The sequence below is a fragment of the Hyaena hyaena genome, unplaced genomic scaffold (assembly GCF_003009895.1).
Source record: "Hyaena hyaena isolate Hyena2069 unplaced genomic scaffold, ASM300989v1 scaffold_578, whole genome shotgun sequence".
NCBI classification, from domain to species: domain Eukaryota; kingdom Metazoa; phylum Chordata; class Mammalia; order Carnivora; family Hyaenidae; genus Hyaena; species Hyaena hyaena.
In genome coordinates this window covers 541536-566896 of record NW_024081212.1, presented here as the reverse complement: position 1 = coordinate 566896, position 25361 = coordinate 541536, and the positions used below count along the sequence as shown (strand labels likewise).

The 25361-nt window shown below is 40.5% G+C and overlaps 1 protein-coding gene across 1 annotated transcript in view; it reads left to right on the top strand.

The window, feature by feature from the left end:
- Positions 1–23304, top strand: part of RP1 (RP1 axonemal microtubule associated) — a 284132-nt gene extending 260828 nt beyond the window's left edge. Inside the window, 4 exon segments of the mRNA XM_039256605.1 lie at positions 273–427; positions 4351–4429; positions 12692–12773; positions 23182–23304. Coding sequence (XP_039112536.1) covers positions 273–427; positions 4351–4429; positions 12692–12773; position 23182 — 317 coding nt within the window. The 3' untranslated portion in view covers positions 23183–23304.
- Positions 23305–25361: the final 2057 nt, after the last annotated feature.

The following is a 25361-nucleotide window of genomic DNA, read 5'->3' as shown; positions in this document are numbered from 1 at the left end:
ACATTGTTTTTTTAAATACAACTTTTCATAATATCTGCGAAAGTATAGCGGTTAATGAAAGTGCGTAATTGCTAACAATAATTATTTCAGAACAGTAGCTGAGAGTGTGTTTGAAAAGATGTCCATGGGAGAAGAAGAGCTGGGTCCAACCGTCACAGAGCAACTCATGTCAACTAGATTAGACAACATTCCGGTTGCTTTTCAGGGTGTCTAATGCATTCAAGGAGAAAAATAAAACGTGAGAAAGATAATAGCAGATTCTGACGTTTCAGTGGTGCTTTATGAGATCTACACGTATACGGGCAGGAAGCCAGGTGCGGAGACAGAGTCTAACGTACTGATCAACCTCATTGGTGCCAGAGGAGATTAAGGGAGTCGGCGGCTTCACCAATGCAAAAATAACAAAGTCAAGTTTCGACGTGGACAGGTAATAGAAAGATCCTTATCGATTCTTCCCTACCACCCCTCCTCTACTTTTTTTTTTTTTTTTTTACTGAAAGACACACAGAGATTTCCAGAGGGACTCATTGGCTACCAGTTAGGAAGTAAAGGGAGGTGCAATCTCTTCTCAGTGTGCGTGGTTGTCTCTGGAGCTGAATTGAGGTAAGCTTACCCAGGGACAGGGCAACCCTAAGTAACTCCTAGTTTTTTTCTATTAAAAAAAAAAAACACAAACCAAAACCAAAACAACCAAGATTCTGCTTCTAGCTAGGGCAGTCTGGTTTGTAACAAAGTAACTATCTTGCTGACAGCTAGAAACATTTGATAAATACCTTATAAAATTGATTTTGAAGACATTGGGCAGCAGCTGAGGCAGGTAGGGTATGAAGGTCCAAAATCCTGGAGAGAAAGGAGGTGCGGGGGAGAACCCTGATATTCAGGACAGCATTCTACCATTTGTAAGTGGAAGCTAAGAAGCAAGAAACCAATCGGAAAGGGGCCCCGGAGAGCCCCAGATGCCATGCGGAGATTTAGAAGGTCTCAAAGGATTCTGTCTGGACGTAGCCGTAAAGATAGACTTTCGTAAACTCCCACTTGATAAGTGAGACCTTCCTGTGAGTTTTCCCAGAGCAGCGGCTGAGGCAGGTCCTGTGGGTGGTTAATGGGGGAGGTGATCCTGGGAAGCACAGAAGGAGTGAATGGAGAGGAGAGAAGGAAAGAGGAGGAACCAATTTAAGTATACATTCTAGAGGTCACCTCTGTTGCCAGCAGGCACCAGAACCTTGAGGGCCCCCACCGACAGCTCTAATGACAGTGGTGACTAAAGCATTCTAGCAGGTTGGGGTACAGTCCCAGGACCATGCAGAGTCCTGCTCTCTTGTTTACTCCATCTGCAGCCCCAGCGCACAGCAGACCCCCAGGGGCCCAAGGCAAGACCTCCGCTGAGAACGTGACAAAATAATATTGAGAAGTTTTAAAAAGTCATAACTTAATAGAGCTATACTATGTTCCTGGATTGAATGCTTCAATTTTATCATGTTCTCACTTTTTTCCTAATTGATCCGCAGTTTCAATGCAACACCAGTCACAATCCCATAGCTTGCAATCTAATTCTAAAATGTATGTGGAAGTGCAAAGAGTCAAAGACACCCAAAATAATCTTGAAGATGATTAATCTTGAATGGAACAAAGCTGGGGGGCTCACACTACCAGATACTGAGATTTATTGTAAAGTTAAAGTTATTGAGACAGCAGTGATTGGTACAAGGCAAGAAAAATAGGACAAAGGAACAGAATTGAGCCAGAAGAAGATTCACATGTCTTGATGGGCACCATCAAGGCAGTAAATTGGATATCATCATAGAAAAAAAACAGAAATTTATGAGCCCTATTTTCCACTAAACCCCAAAGTCGATTTCATGCAAATTTAGGTCCAAATGGGAAAAGTAAAACAATCAAGTTTCTAGAAGATAATATAAGAGAAAAATTCTCTGTGATCTTGGGGCATAGGCTAGGATTTTTTTTTAAAAAGATTTTAATGGTGGTAAAATATGCATAATATGAAATTTACCACTTTAACAATTTTGGGGGAGGTAGGAGGGGAGAGTGCATGTGAATGAGCTGGGGAGGGGCAGAGGGAGAGCAAGAGAATCTTAAGCAGGCTCCAGATAGTCTTGATCTCACAACCATGAGATCATGCATGATCTGAATGGAAATTAAGAGTTGGTCACTTAACTGACTCAGCCATCCAGGTGCCCCACCAGAACTTAAACAATTTTAAAGCAGCAATGAGTACATTTGTTCATGCTGTTATCACTACCACCCAGTTCCAGAACAATTTTCCTCTTGCAGGATCCAAACTATACCCATGAATTGATCAATCACATTTTCCTCTCTCTTTCCGCCTACCCAGCCCCCGACAACCACCATTCTACTTTCTGTCTGTATGAATTTGATTCCCTTATGTACTTCCTCTAAGTGGAATCACAGAGGATTCCTCGTTTTGTGACTGGCTTAGTTTACTTAGCACAATGTCTTCATTGTAGCCAATGTCAGAATTTCCCCTTTTTTAAGGCTGAGTAATATTCCATTGTGTGTATATACAACATTCATTCTTTTATCCATTCATTTGTTTATCCATTCATTAGTATGAATTGGATTGCTTCCACCCTTTAGCTCTAGCGGCATTATGAATAATACTGCTATGAACATGAGTGTATGCATATAGACTAAGATTTCAAAGACAAAACAGAGAAAGCACTAAGCATAAAGGAAGAAAGATCAATTTACACCATTTTAATGAAGACTTCTTTTCCTTAAGGCACAATCAAGAGTGTAAAAAGGCAAGTCAACAAGCAGGAACAAGGTATTGTAAAATATATCCTGGCAAAGGACTTGTTTCCAAACTATATATGGAACACCAGCAGACCAACAAGGAAACAAAGAGCCCAATTTAAAACAGAAGCATGACACATGAATATGCCCTTTCTAAAAAGAGGATATCCAAACAGTCAATAAAATGAAAAATGTACCCAACTTTGGTAGTCATCAGGAAAATACAATGAAAACCATAATGAAGTGTCAAGTACATGATCAGAGGGCTCGAACTTCAAAAGAATGATAACACCAAGCATGAGTAGCCTGTGGAGCACCTTGACCTCTCTTACACAGGGTGGGCACAGTGTGCGATGCTGTAAGCATTCTGGGAAAGTAGATGATCTACAAATGCTCTATAACCCAGCAGTTCCCCAACAGAAATGGACACGTATATACACACAAAGGCGTATACAAGAATGTTCTAAGTGGTGTTATTTGTAATACCTCACACCCAGAAACAATTATTATCCATAAGTAGTAGAATGGGTAAATACTATGGAATAACATTCAGTAATGAAAAGGAATAAACTGCTGTTAAACAAAGTGGTATGGATGTATTCCTCAAAGGTTGGGTGAAACAAGCCACGCAGAAGGAGAACATTCTGGATACTTCTATTTATGATCCTGGATGAATTAAAAGTCGGGACAGTGGTTACCAATGGGGGAGATTATGAGTGTGACAGGTGGGATGTCTTGGGGTGCTGTTAATGTTTTATTGTTTGCATGAATGTGTGTGCTGAGTGTGTGGTTTTTTTTTTTTTTTTTAGTTTATTTATTTTTGAGAGACAGAGAGTGAGTGGGGGAGGGTCAAGAGAGAGGGAGAGAGAATTCCAAACAAGCTCCGTGCTGTCATCACGGTATCTGATGTGGGGCTTGAACCCACAAACCATGAGATCATGACCTGAGCTGAAACCGAGTCTGACGCTTAACTGACTGGGCCACCCAAGCGCCCCAAGTGTGTTGTGGTTTTCAATGTGTCTGCTTTATAACTAGTTAATAGTTTATTTTAAAACTTTATTTGTATGTGAATTCACATGTAGATATTGTGATGCCTAGTTTATTTAGAAATAAAATCTACTGGGAGACAAACACTAGAGGTGGAGGAAGTACAGTGTGGAGGCAGACTGCCTGGGGCTGATTCCTGGCTTCGTCCCTCACTAGACATTGACCTTGGGCAAGTAATTGAACTCTGTATGTCCTTTCTCTTTAACTGTAAAATAAGACAGTGAGTAGTACTTCCTGGGTTGTTCTGAAGATAAAATATAAATGTTATGATGTATTTAAAAATCTTTATCTGGTTTGTTTAGACTGTATTATTGAGGAGGGCAAAAATTATATTACCTACTTGTATATGGTTCACAATGTATAGTGTAGGAGTTTGCCTATAAAAAAGTAAGTGGTAATTTTTTATAGTAGTAGTAGTAATAATAATATAGCATTATAGTAATGAGCTAATATAGTACTAATAATGCAATTGTTTTCCTAGAGAAAGGAAATCTCCTGATGGCCATTCCATGTAAATTTTTTGTACAGGTTGATATTTTTTCCATCGAGGCTGTGTCTCTTGGAAAACTGAAGAAAGTTCTGATTAGTCACGATGGGACAGGTCCAGGTAAGATTTGTTTTCTTGGTAAGGAGTTTGTTTTGAAAATTTATTAAAAGCAGCATAAAAGGAAGGTAAAAGAAAAGGTGAATGTACGGGTCATGTAAAATTGAGATGAGAAATAATTTGCTTTTAAGAAATTATGGTTAAGTGAGGTTTTGTCAGATTAGGCTTATTCTGTGACTTAAAAAGCTCACTGCTATGTTGCTATGAAGGAAAGGCAATAAGCTTTACTGTGTGCACACCCACACATAAAATTGCCACACCTACTAGGCAGTGTTCAAAATTGCATCTACCATGTTTCCTGCACACGTGTTTCTCCTGGGTTAACCCTACACTCTTCGGCAAACCAGCAACTTGAGAATCATTTTTGATTCCTCCTTTTTCTCCGTGCCTTCTACCCACATTGCTTAACTAGGCCCTGTCAATTCTACTTTATTAATACCATTATCTCTGGAAGAGTCATTCAACTCAAACTTTCATGGTTTTCTCTAGAACCCACTGCTAGAATACGATTGCATATAACTTCTATCATAGTACCAAAACCATTTATTACATTTATTTCTGTACTACGTTTTTGCCTTCTGCTTGGTTTTGAGTTTTTTGAAGTCTGGTGTTACATTTTATTCATCCTTACTCTTTTTATTAGTATAGTGCTTAATAGTGTGGATGTTTAATTAATGACCATTTATTGAACGAATGCCTTTACATCAATGAAACGATTTTGAGTAAAGCTCTTGGAAAGGAATGAGGAGAGCTTCAAAAGACCTTTGCAAGACAGAAGCGTGTTTATTCTGGATGCAAACCAAAGAGAAAGGAAGGAGGAAAGAGAAGGTAGCTGTGTTTAGAAAGAAAATGGACAGATGGTAAAATGAGTTGAGGATCACATAGGGGAAATTGTTAGAAAGAAGCAGAAATAAGAAATTGAACAGAAAGACACAACATGCCACCTTCTCTACATGGTGTTGCTGCCGAGGGGTATGACTTCGGCATTATTTTCATGGTGGATGGAAACTGGCACCGTCCTGACTTTTTGCCAACTCCCCACCATACCCAGGTCGGGGATTCGCGGGACAGCTAACGAGAGGTGAGACTGGAGACTGGGCTGTGGACCAGACTGGAGCTGTCAGCAGAAACCTGGAGCTGTCCAGCCTCTTGTTTCTGAAAAGTGTTTTGAGACTCCCGTTGGAGCTGAGGGAAGGAAGCCCCGAATATTGAAAGGAACAATGTTGAGGGACTGTGGATGCAAAGGTCACAGTACAGCAATCATAGGGATCTGTTGTGTGTGAGAGGAAGCAGAGTCAGGGACCTCTATGAAGGGACAAGCCGGCCATGTCAAGGCTGCCGGGTCATTACCGAGGCTAGTTGACAAGGTATACAAAGAATAGATATGACAGAAGGAAAAACGAAAGAAACATCATGATTTTAAATATGTTGAAGGAGCTAAATTACTCACATAGAAAATGCTTTGGACTGAGGACATAACACATTTCCAAATATCAACATTTTTTCCAGTGAAGCATTGATCAATGAAATCTGTGCAGGTTTGGGATCGACTTCAGCTAAATCCTCAAGGCTTTCCCCTCCCTTCCCATTTTTAAAAAGAGAAGCTACTTACCACATTATTCTTTTCACTTGAACGCAGTTATATCTATAGATATCTAATCTCAAATAGAAGCATAGAAAGCTTCAGGAAAGCCATACATTTTCAGCAAATCTTATAAAACTTCAGAATGTTTAGGGATTATCTGAGTATCTTAAAACAAACAAAACAGACTTTTGGGCCCACCCCAGAGATTCTGATCCAGTAGGTATTGAGTTATCAGAAATATGCTTTAAAATATATATATATAAAACAATATAAATATATAATATATATTAAATAAATATATATATCATTTTATTACATATAAATATGTATATTTATATAGGCAGTTTAGGAGATTCTGATTCAGCTAGTCCTCAAAGCAGTCACTAATAAGGACCGCTTTCTTTTTTTATATTTTTTAATGTTTATTTCTTTTTGGAAGAGAGAGACAGAGCGTGGGTGAGAGAGGGGCAGAGAGAGAGACACACACACACAGAATCTGAAGCAGGCTTCAGGCTCCAAGCTGTCAGCACTGAGCCGGCCGTGGGGCTGGAACCCACGAACCGTGAGATCATGACCTGAGCCGAAGTTGGATGTGAACAGACTGAGCCACCCAGGCGCCCCTACAAGCACTGCTTTCTGATGTACGAGTTCTTTGCTGAGAGGCTGCTACGTGCCAGGCAAACATGAAGAAGAAGATGCAGGGGGTCGCTGCCCTCCCAGGCAGGGCCCAGTGGGGGCAGACACATTGAAATAAGCAAGTGTAAGAAAATACGAATCACAGTCTGGGAGCGACCTTCAGAGTCCTAATGAACCTAAGGCCAGAGTAGTTAGCATAGTTCAGAAGAACATGAAGTCCTCCCAAGAATAGAAGAAAATGTGGTAGACCAGGAGTGATAGCTGAGTTGGTGGTACTTGGAAATCTTGATCGTTTTCTCGGACTGATGGGATTAGACTACAGGAAACAGGAAATGGCATTTAGGGAGGCTGAAAGGACAGGCCTACCTCCAAGATACCGAAGGTTCTGTTCCAGACCCCTGCAGTAAAGCATTACTGCAAGACAGTGAGTCAAAGGGATGTTTTTGGCTGGCCAATGCATAGAAAAGTTCTGTCTACGCTACACTGTAGTTTATGAAGTCTGCTGTATATAGCATTATGTCAAAGAAAACAATGTTTGTACCTTAAGTAAAAAATAGTGCTAAAAAATGCTAACCATTGTTTGAATTTTCACTGAGTAGTAGCTGCTGATCACAGATCGCCATAACGAGTATAATAATAATGAAAAAGTTTGAAATATTATGAATGTCACCAAAACGTGACACAGACATGAAGGGAGCAAATGCTGTTGGGAAAACGGTGCAGACAGATGCGCTCCATGCAGGTCGCTAGAAACCTTCAATTTGTAAAAACTGCAGTATCTGCAAAGTGTAATAAAGCAAAGCACAATAAAATGAGGTTTGCCTGTAATTACTTTAACATGGTTTTTAAATTATTTAAACTATCCTTCCTGTGTTCTGCAAACTCTTTTCATTAAAGGGAAAAAAATGCCATCATAGAGTATCTAGGCTATGTTTTCCTTTCTTTTCTTTGCAAAATTTGTATTGTGTCTGGTCCACTGACCCACCACGCAAGTTAATCGTAGAGCGTTATGGATACCAGAGTCCTACTTGCGTCACAGCATCCATCCTTCTCCCCCAAAGTAAACATCCTGAGATTTTTTCTTTATCATTTCTTGGTATGTTCATCCCTGCCTTTAAAAAAAAAAAAAAAGAAAGCTCTAGGGATGCCTGGGGGGCTCAGTCATTTAAGCTTCTGACTTTGGCTCAGGTCATGATATCACGGTTTGTGGGCTCGTGGGTTCGAGCCCCACGTCCAGCTGTGCTGACAGCTCGGAGCCTGGAGCCTGCTTCAGATTCTGTGTCTCCCTCTCTCTGTGCTCATGTTCTGTCTTTCTCTCTCTCAAAAATAAATAAACATAAAAAAAAAAAACAATGAAGACTCCCTTAACTGGGTAGGCATCCTTGAAAATACTTTTGATGGTTTTTGCGCTTTGTATACATTGTGATGCACTGTGTGAAGTCTTATGTGATTTGATATTTGTGTTTTTCACTCAAGATCGTGTTTCTAAGATTCTTTCACTTTCTGGTGTGGTGCTCTGGATAATTTTTTCATGACTGTAATATGCTAGTGCATGATTGCACGTAATGAGCTTATTCGTCTCTTGTTAATGATTGTGTTGTCTCCAGTCTGGCTGGCCCAGACTGAAGTTGGCATTCTTGTGCATGTCTCCCAGCACGCGGAAGCAGTTCTCCAGGGCGGTGGCTCCCAGAGTGGGGCGACTGTGCCTCCCTGAGGGACGTGTGGCGATTTCGGGAGTGTTTTTGGGTGTCACACTGGGAAGGAGGTGCTACCAGTACCCGGTGGGTAGAGGCCTGGGATGCCCAGGATGGCCCCACGACAAAGAATTGCCTGGGCCAGCATCTCAGTACTGCGGAGGCCCAGAAGCCCTGCTCAGAGCAAACCCATGGAAGTTCATCGCTGGCTCAAAAACTATGATTATATGCAGCGTTTAACATAAACCGTGTTTTCAAAAGTGATTTTACTAAGTTTTAGCTACAGCGTGTAAGAATTTCTTTTGGGTCATAGTCTCACAGACACCTGGCACACTGGAGTTGTACAGTAATAATGTACAGTGTGTAAGAAGTTCCCTCACTGCGCTCCTAATTTGCATTTCCCTGATTCTTATGAAGTGTGAGTTAGCTCATGTCCTTCTTTCCTCCCTCCCTTCCTCCCTCTCTCTCTCTTTTCTCCTTTCCTCCCTCCCTCACTTCCTTCCCTCCCTTCCCTCCCTTCCCTCCCTTCCTTCCTTCCTCTATTGAATTTCCTCTTCTGTAGAAATACATGTTCTTATCCATAATATTTACGGTAAAGGCAAAGCGTATCTGTTTTAAAAATTGCTCAGGGGGCACCTGGGTGCTCAGTCGGCTGAGTGTCCAACTTCGGCTCAGTTTATGACCTTGCAGTTTGTGAGTTCAAGCTCCACGTCGGGCTCTGTGCTGACAGCTCAGAGCCTGGAGCTTGCTTCGGATTCTGTGTCTCCCTCTCTCTCTGCCCCTCCCCACTCACGCTCTGTCTCTCTCTCTGAAAAATAAAAAAAACTTTTAAAAGAATTTAAAACAGCTCAAAAAGGTTTTAAAAAGACAGAAGCTTTTTTCACACTATGGCAGCAGTTCCAAAGTGAGTAGTTATGATGGGTCTACTCTAGCCAAGGCATTAGGGACCCAGCGTCCTTGCATTTTGTTATTCCACCACCACCTAGAACTCTTCCTCTTTTGCGTGGTCAGAGCTGGTCACAGCACGTGGAGAAGGAAGAAAATCCCTGACAACTGTCTTTCAAGCAGGTCAGGTGGAAACTGCCCACACTACTTCCAGTCACATCCCGTTACTGAGAAATTAGGTATCTGGTTGGCTCCAGCTGCAAGGCCCTTCCAGGAAAAAAGGCTCTAGCATCACAGCGCTGGGAGAAGGGGGCAGCAGTGAGCAGTTACCACCACAGGATCAGCATGTGGTATATTTTGATAAACTGAAATTTCTAATCTTAATGTCTCTCCCACTTAACAACTTGGTATTTTTTTCTAATGATCAGATTTTATATCTTCAGAAAGACTTCTCTACCCATGGGGTATCCTATAGATAGACGGAGATAGATAATTGATAAATAGATATTCATATATATGTGTATATATTTATATAAATATATACACATAGAAATATAAAGTCTTGTTTATAAGATTTAGATACTTAACCCACCTGTAGTTGGTTTCTGTGTATAACACAAGGATATCATTCACTTTATTTTTCCCACATGGCTAAGCAGTTGTACCATAATGATTTAGCATCTATTCTACCTTTTCCTTCTCCTTTTCTACAAAGTCATCTTTCAGTATAGGCAGTTTTTACTTTGCACGGTTTCTGCATGCACAAATTTCAGTGACAGTGATTTATTTATTTATTTTTAACATTTATTTACTCTTGAGAGGTGGGGAGGGGCAGAGAGAGGAGGAGACACAATGTCTGTCAGTGAAGAGCCCAACGTGGGGCTTGAACTCACGGATCGCAAGATCATGACCTGAGCTGAAGTTGGATGCTTAACCGACTGAGCCACCTGGGCGCCCCTCAGTGACAATGAATTAACACAAGTCCCTCAACAACATAGTTCAAATTTCAGTTGCCACGATATACTAACTGTAATTGAAGGAACTACACCCTTCACTGTCAGCTCTTCAGTCCACAAAATCACTGTGTACATAACAGATGCACATCTCCACCCATGACCAACCATTTCATGTCTTTCACAGTCTGTCACACAATTCATGCACAGACAGCAAAGCTTGTAGTAGTATTGACTCCTTGCCTCCCAGTGATATACCCATCTGACATTTTATAAAAATGTACAGTTCAAAGATACAAGCACATCAAAATAATAAAAGTGGTAATGCCGGGAAGGAAGTTCAAAGCAAACATACATGGAGTTCAAGAAGAAACATCTGACTGAGGTGATATTGAAACTGTCACCATCTGAGACTTTAGATAAGCAGCCTAAGGAACTTATGACCATAAATCAGGGTGACAGAAAGTTTGAACATGTCCCAGAGGAGGTGATGTTGGTAAAAACTTTCCATTAAAGGAACTCTCAGAGATATTTTATGACCTTGGAAGCACAGAGGGTAAAACATGGGAAGCTGATGGAAACCTAGACAGGAGTTAGACAATTTGCCAGGGTGTAGAAAAGACGTGTGCTCTTTATTGCGAGTTATGCGATGAGAGAAAGAAGGCAAGCACCATTCAGACTACTCTTGATAAGGCGTTTTTTTGTTTTATAACAAAGAACTATACCTTTTAATAATCTGTTTCTAATGTTTTCATGCAGCGTACTAAATATTGGTGTTGCTATTTTTTTCATTTTCCTATCCATTTATAACCAACAGTAAGGGGGTTTGGGATGTTTTGGCAAAAATGTTTAACAAGCGAACAGTCGTCATTTTCTTCCTTGATGAAGATGGTGTTCCCAGCGAGCAGTGCTTCATACACTTCTTTTTTTTTTTTTTTTTTTTCAATGTTTTATTTATTTCCAGGAGAGAGAGAGAGACAGCGTGAGCAGGGGAGGGTCAGAGAGAGAGGTAGTCACAGACTCTGAAACAGGCTCCAGGCTCTGAGCTGGCAGTCAGCACAGAGCCCGACGCGGGGCTCGAACCCACGAACCGCGAGATCACGACCCAAGCGAAAGTCGGACGCTCAACCGACCAAGCCACCCAGGCGCCCCAGTGCTTCATACACTTCTGCACCAAGAGCAAAGCAGAGACTTCCTGCAATGAGTTTGTGTAGATGCATAGGTCAGTTCTGGGTGCTTTCTCCCATTCCATCAGTCACTTTATCTATGCCAACACCAATTCTCTATTGTCTTAATTAGTATAGATTTATAATAAATATCGATAATTGGAAGGATGAATCACTTACCTTACCCTAATTCAGGAGTGCTTCGGGCTTCACACATCCATACACAGTTTATCATTCGCTTATCAATTTTCTTGTAAAACTCTAGGGTGAGTTTGATTTAATTATATTCCGATTTTAGATTAGCTTGAGAGAAACTGACATCTCTATAATTTCTGTACTCTCACAAATATGGAAGAGCTCTTTATTTATGTCTTCTTGGCTGTTATTCTTGACATTCAGATAATATTTCTATAAATTACACCACAGCTGTTTTTAGATTTATCCCTACATTCTTAAATTTTTATAGCAATGCAACGTGGTAGCTCTTGTTGAGTTATGCTTCTTAGCTCTTCATTTCTGGTCAATAGAAATGTAATGGACTTTTACACATTTATTTTGTAACTATTTTTTTTCATCTCTCACTATCTTTTGCAGCTTCTTGTGGTTGTTAATTTAGAAAGTCACATTATACATGAGTAATGACAGTTCTGTTTCTTCTTTTCCAACACTTACTACTTTTCATTCCCTTTCCTTCCTTCTTTTCTTTCTTTCTCTTTTCTCTTTATTTAATTGCATTGACAAATGCAGTAATCTGTGATAATTTCTAGATTTTCACCACTGAAAGTGATAATTATTGTGACTTTACATGATGATTTAAATATATCAATCTTCTAGGAGCACCTGTGTGGCTCAGTCAATTAAGCAGCAGACTTTGGCTCAGGTCATGATCTCACAGTTCATGAGTTCCAGCCTGGCATCAGGCTTTGTGCTGACAGCTCAGAGACTGGAACCTACTTCGTATTCCGTGTCTCCCTCTCTCTCTGTACTTACCCCACTCACCATTTCTCTCTGTCTCTCAAAAAATGAACAAATGTTAAAAAATTTAAATATATTAATCTTCTACAAATAATGTACTGAAATAAATTTATGTGAATTTATTTATTTTTGCTCTTGGCCTTTAAATGCTTTTTAAAAAATTTAGAGGGTTTGTGTCCCTGATAGGGAAACTTCTCTTTTCCTTTGCCTCTACTGCTCTGAATACTCACTTTCATTTCTCTTATGGTATAATTTCGATGTGTGTAGTTTTGTACCCAAATTTGGACATTTGGAAGGTCTCTGAATAAAATCACAATGTAGTACATTTGATGCTAAAGAATCAAAATGATCTCCTTTGTCAATTTAAACAGGTAATGGATGGTTCCTCGAGAGTGTTGTTGTTAAGTCCGAAGAGGAAGATGGCAATCAAGAGGTGCTGTTTCCATGCAGTTGGTATGCTGTTACTTAATTCCTCACGGTGCGAAATCATACTCCCCTCTGTCCAATTCATTTCCGCCTGCCATCAGCAAGCTCCGCCTCTGGCCCTGCCTATCCATCTGGTCTCCTCCCTCCCTCCTTGAATACCAGAGCTGACGGCCTGCTCTCCTCAGCAGGCTGTTCCTTATCAGCCCTAGAAATTTTCCCTTTACTTGTACTATTTAATATTTTTTCTCTTCCGGAATAAGCACTGTGAGATGGAAAGAAAACTGGCTTAGGATTTAGAAAAGAGGTTCTTGATGCTAGTTCTGCAAATGCTCCTCTCAACTGCCATGAGGTACAGTTCCTTCGTAGGTAAAATAGGAATAGTTCCTGTTCCTCACAACTCATCGGAACCATTTAAGCTCAAATGAAGTTTTGTGTCTGAGCAGTGAATTCTAAACCATTATCCTAATGTGGAGTAGATATGATATAAATTAGGAGAATCAAGCTGCAAGGGCAGCTCCGTAACCTACAGGCTGCATACAGGTGTATCACTTACACTCTCTGAGTTTTCAAATTTTTATTTTTTTAAATTAAATTTTAGCTAACATACGGTGCAAAATTGACTTCGGGAGTAGATTTCAGTGATTCGTCACTTACATACAACACCCAGTGCTCATCCCAACAAGTGCTTCCTGAGTAATACCCATCACCCATCTAGCCCATCTCCCACCACCTCCCTTCGTCAGCTCACAGTTTGTTCTATATCATTAAGTCTCTTGTGCTTTGTTTCTCTCTCTTCTCTTCCCCCCACTTCCCATATGTTTTGTTTCTTAAATTCCACATATAAGTGAAATCATATGGCATTTCTCTTTCTCTGATCGACTTATTTTGCTTAGCATAATACATTCTAACTCCATCCATGTCATTGCAAATGGCCAAGATTTCATTCTTTTTTGATGGCCAAGTAATATTCCATTATATGTATGTATATGTGTGTGTGTGTGTGTGTGTGTATATATACATATATATATATCATACATACACACCAACAGTCCAAGAAGGCTCCTCTTTCTCTGCATCCTCTCCAATGCCTGTTGTTTCTTGTATTGTTAGTTTTAGCCATTCTGACAGATGTGAAGTGGTATCTCATCATGGATTTGATTTGTATTTGCCTGATGATGAGTGATGTTGAGCATCTTTACATGTGTCTGTTAGCCATCTGGATGTCTTCTTTGGAAAACTGTCTATTCATGTCTTTTGCCCATTTTTTAACAAAGTTAAAAATAACTTTGCCCATATATTTTTGGGAGGTGTTGAGTTTGCTAAGTTCTTTATAGATTTTGGGTATAACCTATTAGCAGAGATGTAGTTTGCAAATATCTTCTCCCATTCTGTCAGTTGCTTTTTAGTTTTGCTGATTGTTTCCTTCACTGTGCAGAAGCTTTTTATTTTGATGAAGTCCCAATAGTTTATGTTTGCTTTTGTTTACCTTGGCCTTCGGCAATGTGCCTAGTAAGAAGTTGCTCCTGCTGAACTCAAAGACATTCCTGCCTGTGTTCTTCTCTAGGATTTTAATGGTTTCCTGTCCTATTCTTTCCTGCTTTGGAATGCTTTTCTATTTCTTTGTGTCCTCTTCAGTTGTGTTCCATAGTTTTGTCCTCTTTCACAAGTGTTCTATAGTTTTCAGAGTACAGATATTTTACCTATTTGGTTGGGTTCATTACTAGATATCTAATTGTTTTGCTGCAATTGCAAATAAGATCAATTCCTTAATTTCTTTTCCTACTGCTTCATCATTGATACATAGAAATGGAACAGGTTGGGGGGCCTGGGTGGATCAATCGGTTAGCGTCTGCCTTTGGCTCAGGTCATGATCTCATAGTCTGTGAGTTCGAGCCCCATGTCGGGGCTGACAGCTCAGAGCCTGGAACCTGCTTCAGATTCTGTGTCTCCCTCACTCTCTCTCTGCTCCTCCCCTACTCGCACTCTGTCTGTCTGTCTCTCTCTCAAAAATAAATAAGCATTAAAAATGAAAAAGAAATGGAACAGATTTCTGCAGGTTGATTTTACATCCTGAAATTTTCCTGAATTCATGTATTAGTTCTAGCAATTTTGGGGGGGGGTGTATTTTGGGTTTTCTACATCAAGTATGTCATCTGCCAATAGTGAAAGTTTGACTTCTTCCTTGTCAATTTGGGTGCCTCTTATTTCTTTTTGTTGTCTTATTGTGGAGGGTACGACTTCTAGTACTATGTTAAATAGTAATGGTGAGTGGAAATCCTTGTCTTGCTCCTGACTGTAGGGGAAAGGCTCTCAGTTTTTCCCCATTGAGGATGATATTAGCTGTGGGTCTCTTGTATACACACAGCCTTTATGATACTGAGGTATGTTCCTTCTGTCCCTACTTTGTTGAGGGTTTTTATCAAGAATGGATGCTGTATTTTGTCAAATGCTTTTTCTGCATCTATTAACAGGATCATATGGTTGTTATCTTTTCTTTTATTAGTGTGCTGTCTCACATTGATTGATTTGTGAATACTGAACCAGCTCTGCAGCCCAGGAATCAATCCCAGTTGATCATGGCAAATAATTATTTTAATGTATTGTTGAATTCAATTTGCTAGTATCTTGTTGAGAATCCTTGCCTTTATGGTCATCAAGGATAGTGGCCTGTAATTCTCCTTTTTAGGGGGGTCTTTTTTCTGGCTTTGGAATCAAATTAATACCCAGCTTCATAGCATGAGTTTGTAAGTTTTCCTTCCATTTCTATTTTTTGAAACAGTTTGAGAATAGGTATTAACTCTTCTTTAAATATCTGATAGAATTCCCCTGGAAGCCATCTGGGCCAGTACTATTGTTTGTTGAGAGATTTTTGAATACTGATTCATTTTCTTTGCTAGTTATCAGTCTGTTCAAATTTTCTATTTCTTCTTCGTTCAATTTTGGTAGTTTATGAGTTTCTAGAAACGTGTCCATTTCTTCCAGATTGCCCAGGTTTTTTGGCGTATAACTTTCCATAGTATTTTCTTATAATTATTTGTATTTCTGTGTTGTTGGTTATGGTCTCTCCTCTTTCATTTGTGATTTTATCTATTGGATCCTTTCTCTTTTCTTTTTGATAAATCTGGCTAGTGGGTTATCAATTTTGTTACTTCTTTCAAAGAACCAGCTCTTCATTTCATTGATCTGTTCTATTGCTCTTTTTGGTTCTATATCACTTATTTACACTCTAATCCTTAATATTTCCCTTCTTCTGCTGGCTTTAGGCTTTATTTGCTGTTCCTTTTCTGGATCCTGTAGGTGTGAGGTTAGGTTGTATATTGGGACCTTTCTTGCGCTTGAAATAGGCCTGAATTGCAATATACTTCCCTCTTAGGACCGCCTCTGCTGCATCCAAAAGGATTTGGACTAACATTTTTTCATTGTCATTGTCTTCCATGTGCTTTTTAAATTTCTTTTTTAATTTCCTAGTTAACCCGTTCAATCTTCAGTAGTATGTTCTGTAACCTCCAAGTATTTGAGAGCTTTCCAAATGTTTTCTTGTGGTCGACTTCAAGTTTCATTGCATTCTGATCTGAAAATATCCATGGTATGAGCTCAATCTTTTTGTACTTATCGAGGGCTGACTTATGACCCAGTTTGTAGTCTGTTCTGGAGCATGTTCCATGTGCACTTGAAAAGAATGTGTGTTTTGCTGCTTTATGATGAAATGTTCAGAATATGCCTGTAAGTCCATCCATTCCAGTGTGCCACTCAAAGCCATTATTATTTTCTTGTTGATTTTCTGCTTAGAGGATGTGTCCATTGCTGTAAGTGGGTTGTTAAAGCCCCCCACTATTATTGTATTATTATAAATGAATTTCTTTATGTTTGTTGTTAATTGGTTTATAAATTTGGGTGCTTCAAGTTGGGAGCATAAATATTTATAATTGTTAGATCTTGATTGATAGACTAATTATAATATAATGCCCTTCTTCATCTCTTGTTACAGTCTTTGGTTTAAAATCTAGTTTGTCTGATATAAGTTTGGGTACTCCAGCTTTCTTTGGATGTCCATTAGCGTGATAGATGATTCTCCCTTCCCTTACTTTCTAGCGGGAGATGTCTTTTGGTCTAAAATGAATCTATTTTAGGCAGCATATACATGGATTGTTCTTTATACATTCTGGTACCTTGTGTCTTTTAGTTGGAGCATTTAGTCCATTTACATTCAGAGTGATTATCGAAAGGTGTTTTATTGCCATTGTGTTACCTATAGAATTGGTATTTCTGGTAATGTTCTCTGGTCCTTTCTATTCTTTGTTGATTTTTTTCTTTTTTCCTCCATTCAGAGATTCCCCCTTACAATTTCTTGCAGGGCTGGTTCAGTGGCCACAATTTCCTTTAGTTTTTTGTTTGTCTGGGAAACTCTTTCTCTCTCCTTCTGTTCTGAATGGTAGCTTTGCGGGTATGGAATATTTTTGGCTGCATATTTTTCCCACTCAGCACTTCGAATATATCCTGCCACACCCCTCTCTGGCCAGCCAAGTTTCTGTGGACAGAACTGGTAGGACCCTGATCTGTTTTCCACTGCAGGTTATGGACTTTTTCCCTTGCCGCTTTTAGGATTCTTTCCTTGTCTGTGTATTTTGTGAATTTGACTATGATATGTCTTGGCAATGGCCAGCTTTTATTGAATTTAATGAGAGTTCTCTGTGCTTTTTTTGAGTTTTGATGTCTGTGTCCTTTCCCAGACTAGGGAAGTTTTCAGCTTTAATTTGGTCACATAAACCTTCTGACCCTTTTTGTCTCTCTTCATCTTCTGGGACTCCTATGATACAAACGTTATTTACATTTTAATAAATCACTATAAATGTAGTTCCCTACATCTGCCTTCATGATCACAGAACTTTGTTTCCCTCTTCTTTTCAGCTTCATTATTTTACATAATTTTATCTTCTGTATGGCTCATTCACTCCTTTGCCTCATCCATCTTTGTTTTCATGGCCTCCATTCGGGTTTGTATTTCAGTTATAGCATGTTTAATTTCAGCCTGCCTACACTTTATTTCTTTTATCTGGTGTCCTCTATGCTTTTTTTCAAGCTCAGCTAGCATTCTTATAATCATTGTTTTAAATTCTAGTTCATACATCTTACTTATATCTGCATTGATTAAATCCCTGGATGTCATTTCCTCCTGTTCTTTCTTTTGAGGTGAATTCTTTTGTCTTGTCATTTTGGAGGAAGAACAAAAAACAATAACAGAATGAAATTAAAATTTTAAAATTTTAAAATCGAATAAAGGAAGCTAGATCCTAGGTGTGTTTTGGTCTGCTTATTAAGAGAAGCTTGACAAAAATAAAAGCGAGAAGAAGAGAAAAAAAATTAGAAAAAAATAATAAAATAATAATAAAGTAAAATAGTACATTTTGCTCTTTCTATATCCAAGAAACAAAAGAAAAGAAAACAATAACAAAAAAAAAAAGAACCAAAAAAAAACAAAACTAAAGGAACAAAAAACCCACATAAAGCTAGGTCCAGTATCCCCTAGAGCTGAAACTTTGCAGCAGTTTGTTGTCAGTAAACTAAGCTCATGGAAGGGATTTGTGCTAGTCTTCTGGGGGAGGGGCCTGCTGCTCTGTTCTCAGGTCAACTTGCCCTAGTGGAGATGTACCTGAAAGGGTGCCGGAAATAAAGCTTGGTGAAACGGCTCCACTCTCCACTTGATGGCGCTGTTTAGCTCATTGTGGTTAGTGGGCTAATGGTGCCCAGAAAGACCCTATCACCTCTACCAAGTGCACTGAAAGCAGAGAAGTGCCTCTCCCCAAGCGACCCAGGGGATCCTCAGACAGCATGGCGACCACCCCCAGGGCTCTGCCCTGCTTTCCCACTGGAGCATCACCAGGCGCTGACCTCTGAAACTTTAGACTCTCTGCTCTGCTGTTTATAAAAACCTGGCATTTTTGAAACCCTCTCCTTTAACCCCAATCAGTGATTTTGGAGAATGGTTTTCTCGTGCAGTCCCCTGCACATGTTTTCATGCGCTCTCTCTAGGTGCTCTCAGGGGGAGTGTTTTCTTGTTCAAACCCCACGCACTGCTCTCTCTCTTCCTCTGTCTTTCTCCTCTCCATAAAAATGGCTCCCTCCCCTCTGTGGCGCCTCAGCTCTTCTCTCCCCCATTCATTTCACTGAACCTGTGCCTGCTGCATCCTTTCAATCTGATTATGCAGGTTGTTCTGTTAATCCTTGGATTGATTTCCTAGGTATTCAGAATGGTTTGATGTTGATCTCGCTGCGTTTGAGGCACAGATAAACCCAGGGTCCCCTTCCTACTCTGCCATCTTAACTCCTGCCCACCGGAAATTTTATGATAAAACTGTTTAAATCAGATCTACCTATTTTTGAAAGTCGTTATGAATATCAAATACATCCTAAAGCAAAGTGCACTACGAGTAGAAATTACAAAACTAATTTCCCCCTGTTATTAATTAATCTATAGAATATATTGATTCATTCATTTAGTCATTGTACAAATAGTAATTAACCACCTATCATATCAAGGAGTGGGGTCGATAAAGAGCTCCAGCAAAAAGGCTGGATCCTTTAACAGGATATGGTCCTTGCCTGAAAGGACTTAGTAGATGCCCACTTGAGAATGAACATTAACATTTGAAGGGCCGTGATAGAGGCCTGTGTGAGAGCTCATGTGCCAAAGTGGATGTCTATGTGATTGCACATTCCTTGAACCTAAAGAACTCATGCATTGTGTTCATCCATTTGTTCATCCATTGATGCATGCAGAAACCTTGCCTGCCTCCCAGGTATTGGACCCTGTGTCAAGTCCTGGATATATAAAGATAAAAAAATGAAGCATCCTTGTTTGAAGGAGCTCCCAGTTCATGCGAAGCTAAGGCAGGAACGATGTGGTACTAAGTGAAGCCAGAGAGCTGGGTGTGCTCTGGGTTTAGCAGGTGTTTGTACTGCCTCCTGAAGTGTTGTACACGCTTTCAGAGACACAGAAACCCAGTCAGAAAGATGGAGTGGGCTTCCCCTTACAACAGTTGGAGTCCAGGAACTAGCAATTCTTTTGAAACTTAATAAGGAGTTGCGTTCTGTATGAACAAAATGGGTAACACTTCTGTGATTGTCTGTTTGTTTTCTTAACACACATCCATATAAAATGTGTTTGTGTCATAGTAGTTACTGCCATTGTATAACGTTCAAGCTCTGGAGAGAGACCCTGTATTTTTATTTTGTGCAAGAATTTTTTTTTTATTAATAATGGGGAATGAAAAGAGCAATGCTTGAAGTTTTTCTGAACTGGCTTTGAATCACAACTCCTTCCCTGACTAGCTCTGGAAGCTTCGATTTGTTCTGATGTAAACTAGCAATAATAACACCTATTTTGCAGTGTTGTTTGAAGCCTTCACACAGTGTATGTAAAGTAATTGCAAAAGTGTCTCGCAATTATTAGCAGCTCCATGATGATAAATGTTACAGTAATAGAAGCAATTTTGAATTAACGAAAGCCTTAGATACAGGGCCAGACATGCAAATGAAGTCAAAAAGCTCACGTATTTCTAGATCGTATGTCACGTATTTAGAAGTCTCCAAATAATCTACTAACTTTTGTCTTTAAAAATCTAGATATACATAGTCCAATAGGGCAGCCGCTAGCTACATATAGCTAATACATGTCAAGTAATTAAAATCAAACAAAATTAAAACTTCAGCTCCTGGGTTATACTAGCCACATTTCAAATTCTCGGTAGACACAGATGGTTAGTGGCTACTCTGTTGGCTAGCAAATATATCACATTGGGTTCTCTATCACATCTAGATATTTGCTATCCTATGAAGATATGCTTAATATTATACAACATACAGGGGCACTTGGGTGAGTCAGTTGGTTAACTGTCCGACTTCGGCTCAGGTCATGATCTCACGGTTCGTGAGTTCGAGTCCCGTGTCAGGCTGTGTGCTGACGGACCCTGGAGCCTGCTTCAAATTCTGTCTCCCTCGTTCTCTGCCCCTCCCCCACTCATGCTCTGTCCCTCTTTCTCTATCTCCCCAAAATAAATAAACATTAAAAATTTTTTAAAAATATTATACAACATACTTTTATTGTTCTCTATGCTGTGGTAACTATGGAATAATACAAGGAGCAAATAAAAGGTTTGTAGTTTTATAAATTTTAAAAATCAAGAATCATCCAGAACAGATGATAATAGTCCTATCCTGCTCAGAGCTGAAATTAATTTTACCAACAATACAAAGGAGTAGAAGTCAAGATGAAGGTGACTTCTTTCTTTAGGGCCTGCCAGCATTTTGGAATAATTACAAGCCTTGGAAATTGGATTTGTAAGGAAAAAAATAATACAAATGAAGATACTAAAATGTTTTATCTGCATTAAACTACATCATATTAAATACTGCACAAAGACATACCATTGCCCTGTTATCATCAACTGAACTATAAGAGTATTAAGTTTCCCTTGTACATTCCTACTGAGGGCCCTTGGTTACATAAGTGAGGAAAGAGAGACATTTTTTTTTTCTATTTTCCCTTATAGGTGAAGAAACCATAAAACATTTAGTCTCGGGGTACCTGGGTGGCTCAGTCGGTTAAGCGGCCAACTTGGTCATGATCTTGCGGGTTGTGAGTTCGAGCCCCGCGTCAGGCTCTGGGGTGACAGCTCGGAGCCTGGAGCCTGTTTTGAATTCTGTGTCTCCCTCTCTGTCTCTGCCCTCCCCTGCTCACACTCTGTCTCTGAAAAATAAATAAATGTTAAAGAAAATTAAAAAATAACCCAACATTTAGTCTCACAGCTCACTGACAGATGAGAAAAATGTCACCAGAAGAGATGAAACGATATGCATAAGTCATAGACGAGTCAGCGGGTGGGGTCAGTCAGAGTGGGGTCTCTTGGTCTCTCGGTCCCTTGGACACTTTGGGGAATTTTAATTTGGCGTCTCTCAATCTACTGCTCTCATTTTGTCAGAAGGATTTTATGCGTTACCCTCTAAGGAAGAGGCCCCTGTGCAAAGTACTCAGTTCACTATAAAGCTGATTTGTTAGAAATTCTACCGAGATTGTGAGTGTTTAGAAAACACAGGTTTTGCTAGTTTTCCCAGCATCGCTTTGCCATTTAAACTCAAGTCCCCTCCTACTTCTAAGAAGAGAACAGTCTCTGGAAAGGAAATTATTTAGGGCTTTATTGTGGAATGAAAAAAGCAAACGTAGAGGGTATTTACTCGGTTGTGGGCTGTCTGAGGTTTACACACCTGTCTTCTGTTTGTCCGGGAGACAATCAAGGAGTGCCCGTCCCCAGCATGTGGTGCACTCGTGCCAAGGAATGGGCTCCACGGTGCGTTCAGAGCTTCACCCAGGGGCTCCCCTGCTCCTCGCAGCCGACCTCCACTTGGCTCTGAGATACTTGTGGTTCACAGCTGAGGAAGCCGAGGAGCCCAGAGATGAAGTTTCTCACCCACTCGGGATCAGTGGGGTCAGCATTCCGCTCGAGGTGCGCCTACGTCTAGAACAGCACCAGCCCATGCGGGAGCCACCAGCTACATGTCTGTTGAAGTCTCGAACTGCGCCTGTTCCTAGCTGAGATGTGATGTAAGTGTGAGGTACATATCAGAGATCACAGATGCAGAATGGACAAGAACGTATTCGTCTGTTCGGGCCGCTGTAACAAAATGCCACCGGCCGGGCGGCTTAAACAACACACAGTTGTTTCTCACAGTTCTGGAAGCTGGAAGAGATCAGGATGCCTGCGGGGTTGGGTTCTGACAAAGGCCCTCCACCTGCTATGTTCTCGCGGGGTGGAAGGAGCGGGGGCTTTCTCTGGAGACTCATCTATAAAAGCATTAGTCCCCTTCAGGAGGGACCACGTGCCTTGAAGAACCTCCAAGAAAGATTCAACATATGAGTTGGGGGTGAGGAGGGGAACAAGCACTCACATCTTTTATGTGTATTAAAATGATAAATATTAATTTTACCCTTTTTATTTTTACTGTTCTTACATACACGGCTTTGTTAGATTTCTCTTAAAGAGTGCTATTCTAGAGTCTGAGGTTTTAGCCACTGTCTACACCTACCAGTCACACAAAAGGAGAGAAATAAAGGCTTCCACTAAGGGGATCTCAAAGGAAAAGTGTTTACAGATTTTATGAGATATTAGAGTATATGTAAAGTTACCATAGGACTTTCCTAAAATCTCACCTGTCAGGATAAAGCAGTGTAACCTTCCAACCAGACTGTAGGACGAAGGTCTGCTGAAGTTATGCTCTGAAAGATCATTTGGTATTTCGTGGAATCTTAAATAGTCTTTAAAATTTCTGTGCTTCTCCTGGAAAGCTTCTTTAACTCCTTTCCATATTTTATTTTCAGTACAAAGCAATGTGCCTTCTTCAAATTCTCTCATATGAATTATCTTCTCTCTTCCCATGGCAGATGGTTTGATGAGTACCAAGACGATGGCCGGACCGAACGAGAATTGTCCGCAAAAAGCGGCTACAGTGCAGGAGAGGTGGAGTCTGTGGCCTTGTGGGGCCAACGTTCCATGCCTTCAGAAGGCTGCTGATCCGATGGTGGTAGTGTCTTTGCCCTTTCCTTATACTGAAGAAAACACCTGGGGAGGCTCAGCTTGTCTTACACACGTCCTTTGCTTTTGGGAACTTCAACAGTTGGGAGAAGAATCAGCCAACAGCTGGTGAAGATCAGTCTATGGTAGCTGGGGTAGGTGCCCACATTGTTTCTTCTCATGGGTGAAGGAGATGAGCACCCTTCTTATGAGAAGCACTGAAGAATGTATAGAATTGTCGAATCACTATATTGTATATCTGAAACTAATGTAGCTCTGTATGCCTAGTGGAATTAAAATTCTTAAAAAGATTGTTTCTTCTCGGGGCGCCTGGGTAGCTCAGTTGGTTGAGCGTCCGACCTCGGCTCAGGTCATGATCTTTCAGTCTGTGAGTTCAAGCCCTGCATCAGGTTCTGTGCTGATAGCGTGGAGCCTGGAGCCTGCTTCGGATTTGGTGTCTCTCTCTCTCTCTCTGACCCTCCCCTGCTCATGCTCTCTCTCTCAAAAATAAATAAACATTAAAATATATATATGTTGTTTCTTCTCATTCTTTTTTTCAGAAAATTTGACACCTGCTGCTTACTGAAATATTTAGGTGGCCTTAAGTAGAAGGTAACTGGAGAGGTACATAACATTTGATTACTGTAAACCACTTTATACAACCTATGTTAGTTTTAAAGGGGAAGTCTTACTCTTAAATAACAGTATGTCTCTCTTAGCATTGGCGGTAATATAAAGAAGAAAATGTACAATGAAAACGATTGATTGGGTTAAATCACATTCTCTCTGCACTTCATGCTGATTCCTATTGACTTGGTCTTTTGAGAGCTGGTCGCTGGGGCAGTGGGAGACAGTCAGTGAGCGCCACGCAGGGGACACATACGAAGGCGGACATCTTCTAGCCATGTGTCTCTTTTCTCAAGTGGCCTCAAGTACGTGTTAATTCTGTGTCACAGTCAGCTCCTCTTAACCATTCAAATTGTCCCATGCGATAAAACCAAGTGCCAGTGTAGGAGAGGCAATGGGCTGGCTTTGGTGTCAAAGAGCCCTGTGTTTGAATCTAGGTTCTGCCATGGCAAAGTGGATAGTTTTATCGCATTTTGCAGATGAGGAAGCCGAGTCTTGGAGAGGTTTGCCTGAGCTCAGAGAATGAAATAAGTAGGACAGCAGAATTTGAACCCTGGGGTCTTAACTCCACAGCCCCCCCCCCCCCGCCACATGGTGGCCCTGTTCCTCCTGGCCTTCCTCCCCATGTTTTTAGGTATCTGTGAGATCATACAGGATGGTCCCAAGCCCTCAGATCTTGCACACCGCCTTCATGTTCTTGTCATACGCAGGTGACACCGGTACCATTATACACTTAACTTGGTTTTTCATTAAACTCTTTAAATCCGGTTATTTGGGGGTGGGGGGAACTTAGCCTCCTTCTAAACTATATTCATAATATCCGTGAAATCATTGATGCTGTCACACTTTTCCCTAAAGCACATAAAATGAATTCATATCTAACAAAAATTTTAGGTCAGTCTACATGCTACCTAAAATCATCTTACAAACGTACAGTGGTCGTGGTATAGGGTGATCAGTAAATAATGTTTCAGTAAATGGAAGCCGTTTTTGTCACGGTTAACTTTTTACCAGTCGGTGACTAAGGACTCCTCCATTCCTTAGAAATGGTACATTTTGCATCAAAGTTTGAAAACACATCAAGAATAGAGCTTTGGTGATTTGAAGTTAAAAGCAGTTGTTTCATTTTTCCTAAAGTGATCAACAGAGCGTCTTAGGGGTAAGAAGAGCTGGTACGTTCCAGAAGGCTGTGGGCAATGTGACAAACCTCTTCTAGCCCTTCCTGACACTATTGCGCTGTGCTCAGCACAAGGCAGGTGGTGGATAAACACGCTCATTTATTAAGCAGAGCTGTTAAGCTCCTCTCGTGTGCCAGACGCAGAATCAGGCACTGGGGATAAACTGGCAAACAGCTCGATCATCTTCTCTGCCCTCACAGGGCCTTCCGTCATGGCGGGAAACTAAGCAAGCAATGCGCAATTAA